Source organism: Telmatherina bonti (genome assembly GCF_933228915.1).
Source record: "Telmatherina bonti genome assembly, chromosome: 23".
Taxonomy (NCBI): Eukaryota; Metazoa; Chordata; class Actinopteri; order Atheriniformes; family Telmatherinidae; genus Telmatherina; species Telmatherina bonti.
In genome coordinates, this window is record NC_136632.1 from 4,372,540 (window position 1) to 4,384,813 (window position 12,274).

A 12,274-nucleotide genomic window follows, 5' to 3' on the forward strand; every position below is an offset into this window, starting at 1 on the left:
AGTTTCTGTTTTATTTTGTTAACAGAACAGAAACAGAAAGACCAAAAGCTGCTTGTAGTTTATCTACTATAGAACTAAATCCTGACTTTACATACATTGGTAAGTTTTAAGATGCTCTCACAGCCTCAACAACAACCTATTGAAGAAGTAATTAAAGCCCCAGCTGATTAACTAGTTGACTTACTCAGGTTGTTTGTTTTCCACATACCGGCAGCTTAAGATGGAGATATTTTCAGAGCAATCTGAAAACTGTAACCTCATCCTTGTGCAGACAACAAGTGGACACAGTCTCTTCCCTAATTGTATTCACCACTCTATAAAACAATAAGGGATTCACGGGCCCTGCGTCCAGGTGTTTCCAGTTCACAAACAGCTAATAAAACACACTCCGCATGAGGCATGTGATTGCCGCCAAGCGAACATTGTGAAGGCTTCAAGAAGACCTGGCTCCAGCACAACACAAGCACGATGTGCCACGGGGTAGGGAGGACAAAACACGAGCTGAAGTCATCCCATAAACATTTTACAGCAGCTCAATACCATGCAGAGCTTGAAAAGGCAAAGGCAGTCATAGAAGCGAGGGGGGGGTCATTAATATGTTGGAGCACCTGACATGATCCTTTATGAGTCCTTTATGTGTCGTTTGTCAAATCTACCCAGTGTGTTGTGGTTCAGCATGAGAGGGAGAGAAATACTGAAGACCACCGCCATCAAGACAACGTCTGGCAAGGCTGGGCCATAAATCACTTATATAGAGTCATTCATCTAATAATGGCTCTATATAAGTTTATATATATATAAGTTTATATATAATCTGTTTATGATTGGTTTTTAATAAAATCTGGATCATCGCAACACCCGTAGTCAACAGTGGGCCCGCCCACAGAAAATCACACAAACAACTTAAGTTTACATGGGAGTTTTAATTCCTGTTTAATTCTGAATAAAGTTCATTCATTCATTTTCTGAACCGCTTAATCCAATTCAGGGTTGTGGGGAAGCTGGAGCCTATCCCAGCTGGCTTTGGGTGACAGGCAGGGTACACCCTGGACAGCTCGCCAGTCCATCGCAGGGCCACACAGAGAGACGTACAACCACTCACACTCACCACTCACAGTCACTCACTGTGACTACTCTAGGGGCAATTTAGAGTGACCAATTAACCTAACATGCATGTCTTTGGATGGTGGGAGGAAGCCGGAGTACCCGGAGAGAACCCACGCATACACGGGGAGAACATGCAGACTCCACACAGAAAGGCCACTGACCAAAAAGCCAAGGATCGAACCAGTGACCCTCTTGCTGTGAGGCCACAGTGCTAACCACTGTGCCACCGTGCAGCCTGAATAATAGTTAATTCCACTTTAAACTGATGAAAAAAGGCCACGTAAACACTTCATTCCTAATACAAATTTCTATTTGGAATTAAACTTAACTCCAATGTAAGTGTCTGAAATAGCAGAATACAATTTGATTTTAAAAAATTAACTAAAAATCAGGTTTTATTTCTCAGACGTATGCACCAGCGTGACGATCTGCAGCAAGGTGCTGTTTAAACTATTTGGTTTGAGATCAGCTTTTTGATTCTTCTATTTAATGACAGCAGTCTTGTCGGGTTTTTGCAGAGAAATTATAACATTTGTCTGAAGGATTGCATCATAGACTTGCTGAACTTAAGAAAAAAAAACATTGTATGCAACATGAAACTTAGCAGGTTATATGTCTGTGGCTCTGCCTCGTTCACACATGCAGGTTTAACCAAACCAGGAAACCAGCTTCAATCTGCAGCAACAGATATTCTTCTAGTAATCCTCATCACTCCAGATCTGCTGGAAAAAAGACATCTCTGGCTTTTTATCCTAGTTAAATGTCATGAGACATTTATTTCCAGCTCCTAAAAGCCTTTAATTCAGCCAAACTTAACGGAAAGTGGCCGAGCAAACGCAGCCTTCCACCATGACAAATGTAACATCTATAAGAAACATCAACAGCTATTAAATACGTCATTATTTCAACTTTTTATTCCTATTTGTGTGAGATTTTACGTTTAGAACGTGTTCCCTTCAGACAGCGTACAAGAAGAAGAAAAAAAAAAGAACGAGGAAGTGTCACAATCAGCAGATGACCAGGCATGCTGCAAAATGTTGGCGCGCAAATACCGCAAGGACTTCCTGCTGTTGATTATGGGGTTGGTAGAAAAGGTGGAATGAAACAGTCAATGAGGCCAGCTTGACAAGGAGACACCTGCCAATTACACACAGGTAAAATACACAAGCTGGGCTCCACTTCTAAAATTAACACTCAGTCATCAGGCAGGCTGAACGGTTTAACTAAAACTCGCTCATGACTGGAGATAAACAGCGCATCGGATGATCTGTGATACTAGTTAGGAAGGGTTTCTCAGCCACTGATTAACCTCACCCAATGAGATGATGATAGGAGTGTTATGTCAGCCAACACTACGACATCTTCGGGTTGTTGCTGCAACATAAAATACTGATAAAATCAAATTTAACCCAAAGATTGTATGTTGTCCAACAAACTGTTCTTTCTAATGCACAACAGCAACCAGATGCTCCATATGGAAACAAAAAAAGGCTTAATTAGGCCTCAATATTGCTGAAAGTTAAGTTACTCACATTAAAGCAGAAAGGAAGGTAAAGACGGAGTTGAAGCCAAACAAAGAAAAATAAAGCAGACTGTCTAGATTCTAGCCCATGAATTATTAAGCTGCATCTAAATGTATTCAGTAATATATTAGAAATGCATGACTGACTTGATAGATGCTGCAAGATGACATTAAACCCTAACAAAGAGCCTTAAAGCCTTGTGAAACATTTTTCATAAGAACAGCAATATGAAAAACAGGTTTCTAAAATGGGAAGATATACTTGCAATAGTGACATGCAACAACTGAGGTCCTCATAAACCCTGAATACAAGGAGAAATTTACCATTCTACAGATTTCATAGAAACAATATTTTGAGATCCAAATAATCCAACAAAAGAAGCACAGCAGCAACTACTGTATAGTGTGTAGTGGACAAGAAAGAAATAACAACCACATCCTCTGTAGATGATCACGATGAGAAGACAACATTTAGGAAGCACATATCAGGCTATGTGTCTCATCCTTACAATATGTGATCCTGATTTTGGAGTTTCTATGCAGGCAAACCAGCGTCTCTCTGAAAGCAGCTAGCCTGCATCTCAGGATGACATTTACTTCATGTCATTGTAACACAGCATGCATATGTTGCTGCTTCTGCTGCTTTTTCCTTCTGTCATTTTTTGTTTTGTTTCGACAATATTTTGTCATCCTGGCATCAAAAGATAGAAATAAACTAAACTTAAATGACCTATAAAGGAGTGCGTGTGTGATTTTAAACATGTATAGTGTTGGTAAAGTAACAGACAAAAATCGGACCACAAAGTCCCCTGCTGTGCTCATGAGGTAGCATCATTTCTCCCCCAGGCAGCGACACAAAGGGTTTGGGCTCTGTAAGAAGATGCCACGCTGCCTTTATCAGGAGGATGGGGACATTTTTTGTCTTTCTCGCCGACCCACTGCACGCCTGAGACACAGCTGAGAACCTGGAGGTCCGGACTGCCGAGAGATTACAGCAATCATGCAACGTGTGGATGAAAAGAAACGCGGTGGCGTCATCATCTTCCCCACATGCACCGCAACCTTTCCATTACAGATTTGCGAGGACTCGCTCTGTACAGTCTGATGCAACTCCCACTCTGTCCATGCAAATCCACCGACACCAGTGACTGGCAACCTTCTAAACCGTTGCTATGGAGACAGTACAAGATAAATGTTCATACTTTTCAAGGCTACAATGAGTGTATGTAATGTCAGCAGAGGCTCAAATCAAGCCATGCTAGTGGCGTGCTAGGGGAGAAGCCCAGGTGAAGTGACCTGGTTACCTCCAGTCCAGGGATGGAGCTCAGCTGGCGACACTGAGCTGGCCCTTGGCATTGAAAAGGACAGAAGAGAATGACTAGAGGGTAAGGGTTTAGGTGACAGCTGAGGAATGTCTTCTCTGCTCTTTCTTTGCTATGGTTTCCAGCAACCGTCATGTGAGGAATGCCCAGGCTCGGACTCCGCAGGACGTGGAATGCTACCCTCCGTAACAACTTCAGCCGATGGGACAGGGATCTGGAATCTCCACTTGGACATCCTCTCTAGTACACACCTGCATCTGAGCAGCCCGTGTTTGAGTCAAACACAAATTGCTTTACTTCAAGACAACAACTTATGTTTTACGTTACAAAAGGTCAGTGACTCACATACAGACAACCTCTTGCCTAAGTGATACCAGGCTGAGTACAAAGCAGCTACAGACCGTGAGTCATACCCAAACTTAGTATCATCTCCTGAAACCCAGTTAGGAGAACTTGTGGTTGTTGTATTTATAACTCTGCACTGGTCACCGCCGATGGGAGTGATATCGCAGCACCAAGTGAGGAGCGAGCCACCATGGAACAACATGGCACACTTCAAAACAATGGCAGAGGTCAGCCATTTATCTGAATACTTATTCTGAAAAAAAAATTCAAAAGGAGCAAGGCAGAGACACCAAGACGGCGAAAAAATGACTCTTCATTTCATTTTCAGTCTAAGAAAACAGCACATTCAATACAAATCCCATTTCACCCTCACTAAACTCCTCTGTAAAACCCAGAGGATCACATGCTGGCATATATCACACACACACACACACACACACACACACACACACACACACACACACACACACACACACACACACACACACACACAGCAGCTTCTTGTCTCCAGAGATGGTTAGATTGAGAGAGCAGCACTGCAAATTCTTTCCTCACTCTAACTCATCCCTGGACATAAGCCCAAAAAAAGGCAACATTTCCACACAGTGAGTTTGTACAAAGGGCAGGTTGCTGATTCCTGATATTACAGCAGAAACAGAGGACTTCAAAAAAAAAAAAAAAAGGAAATGAATTAGCCCATTAATGCATAAATAAGATCAAATGCTTTCCTATCAAAGGAAACCTGCTCGCAATAAAACACCACGCAGAAAGGTGTTGCACATACCAGCACACATACTTGCTTACTAAGACTAAACATGTGGACGTGAGCAATGTGTTAACATCACTGATGACCTACGCCAACATTAAACATTTAATGTGAATTATTTTGTCAGCCCTGAGATCGCTTGCTGTCAAAGTAAGCATAATGAGATCAGTGATGTAATAGAATAAACAGTGTATGCTCATTTCCACCCGCAATAGTCAGAACTGAGAAGGGCCTGACCGCAACAGTTTCAGTAAGAAACTGTATTAAATGCCCAAAAATACTTTTATTTACAACATTGACTATTACTAATGATGTCAACCTACTAACTTAACCCTAAATCTAATATTTGCACAGATCATGAGATCCTACCTACTTTATGTAAGTTAACTACAACAATGTACTCATACTATTCTTACCTCTGGATTACTATGGATGTAAACAACATATATGCTCAGTAAGACATCAAGTACCCGCACACATAGGACGCCAGCCTTAAATCATTGGCAATTAACAGCCAACAAATGAGCTTTTTTAAAAGATAGCTATGAAACAGCAGTAAAGAGTAATATAGCACAAGATTTAAAGTAGTTGCAGACGGAAGCTTTTACAGAGTTGTACCTAAACAGTAGTTGTCTACTTGCTTGTGGTGCATTTCTGGTCTTACTCATACAGTGTACTGGTTTCTCACCAAGATGTCAGTCTACGTGCTGTATACACAGGTGACAGGGATACAAAATAGTGAGGATAATTTGGTCCTTAGATAGTTAACACACAAAGAGAAGGAAGAAAAAAAAGAGTGGACCAAAGGACTGTATTCAATCAAGTAGAAAGTGTTTCAGGTCAGCATGAAATCCAAGGACAACATGTAAAGTCTGTTCATCTTCACTGATTAAGGAAACGCCATAACTATGATGAAAGACAGAAACGTTCAAACAAATGATATTCTCCACAAAGATAACCATTAGAACACATTTCAAGCTGATATAATAAATAAATTGTGCTGTAATCTCTCTTTAATTGCTGTCGTGATGTTGAACTAGCATAGAGGTTGGGAAGGACAAATTAAGCAAATAAAGATGCTGTTTACAGTAGAACTGATGGCTGTATTGATATAATGAAATACAGTATAATAGAAAATATAATTTAACTGACAATTAATCAGAATATAGTTCATCATGAGCCTCATGAAGTCATGGTTTGTTGCAATATAGTTAGCAAACTTTACTTTTGAATTAGTTTTACGAATGAACTGCATGAAAAACAGCCAGGCAGTGTCAAAATGTGCAACATCCCTCCTCTTTCATGGTTGTTTTTTTACTCCCTCAAAGCCGAGACGTTTGTTTTGGGTTAATTCTCTCTAATTACACTGAAACCCCACCAGCTAGCTCTACGTGTTTAGCGGCTAAACGGCTAGCTAGCCACGGCTGACATTCCGGTCCATAAAAACCGAACTAAATCAATCACAAGCCTTTGTTTTTATAGTCTAACACACAACAATGGCACTAAGCATGAAAATATTCCATGCTAAAGCTAATCGCTGCCGTCGTTTCCCGATCAGAGTTCAGAATGAATCAAAAACAGCTAGCAACACTTAGCATTGCGAAGCTAATGTAACGTTAGCTTAGCTTAGCTTGTCGCTACTAATACTTTATTGTTGTTACGGCTGACGTACTGAGCATTAAAGTCTTTCAGGATGTAAAACCTAAATGACACGCATGGAAAAGGTTGCATTTGTGACATTTGTTTGTGAAAGACTCGCCAATTATAGCTACATATGTTGTAGTTTACCAACAAACTACTTTTATTGCTAGTCAGGTGCTAGCACGTCCACTGCTCAAATAAACTCTCCTGGAAAGGCGTCTTTTAAATGACAACAAGAACTCCTAATGACACCAATCCTCAACCCACCTGTAAGTTACCTGTCACCACATATTTAAACAAACAAGCACGAGCATCGTGAGCTGAATGAAACTTAAAATAATATGACTAAATGTTTTAATCTGCAATGTAGACGTACGGCGAGTAGACTGCGCCCAGAAGCTGGTTTAAGCTTGTTTAAAAAGGAAAAAACAAGTGGAATAAATCTCGAAAACATCACGATGAAGTCGCTTATTGTCAGCTGTACAGTGTGTACAGGCTGTAGGCAGGACGGCCAGTTGGTTCATCCCTTCCCTGCGTGGAAAAGGACGGGAACAGGTAAACAACGGGATGGGAACGGCTTCCATTTGACAGGTGTTCCCAGACCAGCAGCTGCTGGCAGTAAACTGGTTTTACTGGTGCCCATGGTGCAGACTGGACACCATAACGACACTAACCTGGTGGAGAGCGGTGAGACCGTCCACATTGGCGTAGTTGATGTCGGCGCCGCGGTCCAGCATACGGAGCACCTCCTCGGTGTCGCCGCTTGAGCAGGCGGCCAGAAACACGGCGCCATCATCGAACTTCACCTTCGTCTTCTTCTTCTTCAGGACCGGAGGCTCCTGGTCCGTCTCCGATCCTAGCCACCGCTTTAACTGCTCGTTCCTCTTCTGCTTGGCGTCCGCCATCTTCATCCCCCTCCTGTCTGGGGCTTCTTATCTTCCTCCGGGAGAGGATATACTTTATAGCGCCACAATCCCAGCAGCGCGGACTGGGGCGTGGGAAGGGAGGGCTGGGAGGAGGGGGGAGCCGAGTGGAAGACTGTTCAAGATCTCGCGATAACTGAAGGCTAGGAGCTGCAGTAAGACGTCATCATAACGTCATCATCGGCAGATATGAGGAGTGAGCCATCTACGGTGGCCCTGACGTTCAAAATACATAAACAAAACGAAACGCTCTTTTTTCCACAGTTTCTAACTCTTTGTCATAAAATCAGAAGTAGTAAAAAAGAATATCTAAAATGGTAAATATTATTTTTGTTATGGGAAAGTATTATATACATAAAAAAGTGGAATAACAGTAAACCCAACATAAACTCTTCTCACATTGATATTACCTCAAATTAGGTACTTTTTTTCTGAGGATTTCCTGCCGGTTCGGAGGGTGTGCTGCAAGGAAGATTTTTCTGCATATTTTTGGCTCTTTCAAGACTTTTTATGATGAGTCTCCATGGCAACGAAAGCAGCAAGAGGCTACTTCAGGTCCGATGTAAGACTGAAAGATACAGAAGATCATTCCTGCCAGCAGCCATCAGCATCCGGAACAAGACCTCCTCAAATTAATTATTATATACTACAATATTGAATATCTCTTTGGGGGTTAATAAAGTATCTTTCATTTCATTCAAAATTGAAATTAAAAACTACACAACATCCCTGAAAGTATTATTAGAGGAAAACCAGTCAACACTTGAGTAATACAAAACAATGTCGGAGTCTCTTGTCTTTTAAGTTCGAATCCTGTGTTTTTGAACACGCTTAAACTTTTTATTTAAAATAACCCGTGAACAAAATTGTAGTTTTTTATTCTGTTGTTTTAAGTATTTAAAAATGACATAATAATGTCTTAAATACAAACAATGGCTTTTTTTGTTTTTATTCAATTGAGTTCTTTTGTAAATTGTTGCATTGTCATTCACTGTGAACTATAAGACATATTGTGGTTTAAATAAAGCCTTTTAAAAAAAAGACTGAAAAAAAGGAATCAGAAGTAGTTTTAATATTCAACTCCTTGAACTTCCTAAGTTTCTCTTTAACAATATTATAATTTTTTCCAAATTTTATAAATGCCGGTTCACAAAATCCTTTCCAACATGGAATGCCTTGAAACATGAAGTTAATCTATTTTAGAAAAGCTTAAAATTGATTAAAAAAAGAATTGATTAAAAATGCCCAAGCCACCAAACTTTATTCTCTTATTGATAAATATGAACTAAATTAAGTACCTACCCCTTACAAATTGATCATTTAATTATTTATCTTCCTTTTTACTTTTTTTTTTTTTATCATTTACACATGAAACTTTTTTGTTCCTTTTTTTAATAAGTCATTAACTTGTTATCCAGATCTTTGCTAAGCTATGTTCACACAGAATTTCATTTTGTGAAAAGGTTCAATTGTGAATGGACTTGTTTGTTACCACGTTGATTATTTTCATGGGTTCTGAAGAAAATATCTCAAAAGGAGGTGTGATTTACAGACATTTGATATCATATTTTATTAAATGTGAATAAGCTATTTACTTTATACTCTTTATATGTATATATGTATTTTCACACTAAATTCTAATTTAAAAATAAAAAAATTCCTAAGAAAGTGTGTACATCTCATTCGGCTACAGCTGTGTCACTCCAAAACTCACCAGCCAATCAGAATGCGCCCCTGAAAAAGCCCGCCCATGAAAGGTGTGTCAGAAATTAAACCAAACAGTCAAGAATCAAAACCAAAGACTGTGAAGCACAACCAAAATAGTTGTTTGCTTGAGTTTTAAAAAGTTTTGCTCGGAGATTCTGAAACAAATCTGATTCTATATTATTTTACTTCTGCCGTGCTATTGATTGTACTTTAAGGGCAAAGTAAATAAACAAAATACAAACTTATGCTGGTTCACAGATGTTAACAAATATTAACATAATTTCAATCTTTTTGTAGCCAGCTCTGTGTTCCATATTGAATAAAATTGCATAAAAATGCTGTGGAGTACATAGACAAGGCAAGGCGAGTTTATTTGTATAGCACCTTTCATGTAGAAGACAATTCAAAGTGCTTTACATGAAACATTAAAAGCATTACAGAAAAAAAAGCATAAAAGAAAATACAAATGACAAAATCACAACAAAATGCTAAAATTATCTTAAAATAATTAGAAACAGAATTAAGTAAAAGTTACTGTGCAGATGTCATGCAGAGGCGCATGAGAAAAGAAATGTTTATAACCTGGATTTAAAAGTTTCTGCATTTGGTGAAAGTTTCATCTCCACTGGCAGCTAAATGCTGCTTCTCCATGTTTGGTCTGGACTCTAGTCTGGTCTCTGGTCTGGACTCTGGTCTGAAGTCTGGTCTAGTTGACCCAAGTCTTTGGATGGAAGAGCTCTGCTTGGTTTATATTCTCTGAACATATCACAGATGTATTCTGGTCCTAAACCATTCTGGGATTTGTAAACAGTCAGCAAGGTGTTGATCTCTATCCTGTGACTGACTGGAAACCAGTGTAAAGATGTTAAAACTGGTGTGATGTGTTTAGACCTCTTAGTCCCAGTTAAAGCTCCAGCAGCAGCATCTGGATGAGCTGCAGATGTTTAATGCTCTTTTTAGGAAGTCCTGTTAAAAGACCGTGACTGCTGGAGATGAACGCATGGAGGAGTTTCTACTGGTCTTACTGGAGACAAAACTTTTAATCCTGTTTCTGTTTCTCAGTTGGTAAAAAGCTTCTTAGTGACAGCTTTTATGTGGCTGCTGAAAGTCAGATCTGAGTCTATCAACACTCCAAGGTTAATAAATATTCACATAATTTCAATCTTTTTGTAGTCAGATCTGTTCAGCTGTGTTTCATATAAAATAAAATTACATAAAAATGCTGTGGAGAACATGTCATAATGTGTAAGAGTGATTATTGGAGGATTTCATCAAAATGAATAAACATGGATTTGTTTCTTGGGGTAATATTGTATGAATTGTTTCACAAAATCAAATACAGAGATTCTCCTCAAAATTAGATGAAAAATTATCTTTAGTGTTTGCAAATTCCCAGGCTAAAACCCCAATTTGAAAAAACTGAGAATTTGTTTAAATGATAAATAAAAACAAAATGCAGTGGTTTTCAAACTTTATCAACCCGTATTTGCTTTCCAACAGAATGTCAATATGTAAGATGTTGACACTGAGACTTTTTAACATTTCTAGGATAATTTTGACACGGCAGCAACAGAAAGTAATGGTCACAAATCAAAAACAACTGGATTAGCATCTGAAATCTAGTTAAGTTAACAGTAAATCCGTAACGTGACAGAATATAAACGGATGTAAAGATGGACAGAGGTTCACCATCCTCAGAGTCTCAAAAATGTGGAACACATTCAGAAAAATGTTTTTATTTACTTGTGTCACTTCATACAAACTTTCAGGAAATTAAAGGATCTTTTCATGCAAACTAAACCAACATCCATGGTTGTGTTTCCCCTTTCCTCTCCATTCTTCTACACATGAACGCATCAATGAAATGCTTCTCCTAACTATGTTGTCTGCAACATGGTTATTCTTCATTTCATAAAAGCAATGTTCACTTAGAGAAAATAAAATGTGTCCCACCACCAAGCACCTGCAATGAGTTGATAGGTCCCACTTGCTGGGTGCGAGGACTGCTGAGTGTAGTCAAACACCAAGGTGGTCCTGCTCAGTCTGGAGTCAAAAACAAAGCAGTCCGACACAAGCTGTTTTTTTTGTTAAATTTTTTGTACCACCATGTGTTATTGTTGGCAGGAAACCCTACTCAGCAGGGGGTGTGGTGTTATCTCCTCACATGCAAGTTTTGAACATGAAGTATGCGGACTCCTCTGTTTTTTTCTTTTTAAAGCCATTTTAAAATGCTTTGTTTGATTAGATACCATCATCCTGCAAAAACTGCTACTGGAAAATAATGATCCAAAACATTTAGCATGACTTTATAACATGTCAGGTTGGAGAGTGATTTAAGAGATTTGCTGTGTGCAAATACAGCAGAGTTGAGGTTAAGATGCTGACAAGAGCAGCTGAGCTGATACAGATTGTTAAGCTTGCAGAGACGTAATGAAACATAGCTGTGGTTCTGTTGAGTCACTGGGAGGTGGAACACCAACGGCGTCAGTGTCAGGAAGTCGTTGCTCAGAGACTTCAGTGTGCTGATATCAGGATGGAGGGGAAAATGGTCTGCTGCTGTTTGGCAGGCAGCGCTGGGAGTAACGGACACAAGCAGAGCCACAACCAGCTCCATGTGGCTTTTTGTGTTTCACAGTGATACATGTGAGTTAAATAACAGATTCAGATTCAGATCGAGTTAAGGTGTGTCAAATATTGCCTTAAGTGTTTTTTTTTTTTTTTACTTTATTATTTTGACATTCCCCATCAACTTTAAGATTTAAAAAAAAGGATGTGCTGAAATGTCAATATTCAATAAATAATTAGAAAAGAAAAATAGAAGAATCCAACAAAACTTAATTAATTTTGATATACTTGGAAGATTTAAAGAAATATACAATTATCTTATATTTCTTTAATTCTGCTTTTGGGTGTTACAGTGTAAGTCTGTGTAATGTCAGAA

At 39.2% G+C, this 12,274-nt stretch overlaps 1 protein-coding gene across 4 annotated transcripts in view; it reads right to left on the minus strand.

Annotated features, from left to right (window-relative positions):
* Window positions 1-7,652, minus strand: part of ppp1r12a (protein phosphatase 1, regulatory subunit 12A) — a 71,403-nt gene extending 63,751 nt beyond the window's left edge. For all 4 annotated transcript variants that reach the window (XM_079262943.1, XM_079262944.1, XM_079262942.1 and 1 more), the window contains exon 1: window positions 7,378-7,652. In XM_079262943.1, the coding sequence (XP_079119069.1) occupies window positions 7,378-7,614 (237 nt within the window). In that variant the 5' untranslated portion in view covers window positions 7,615-7,652. The remainder of the gene's footprint in view (window positions 1-7,377) is intronic.
* Between the last annotated feature and the right edge of the window lie 4,622 nt (window positions 7,653-12,274).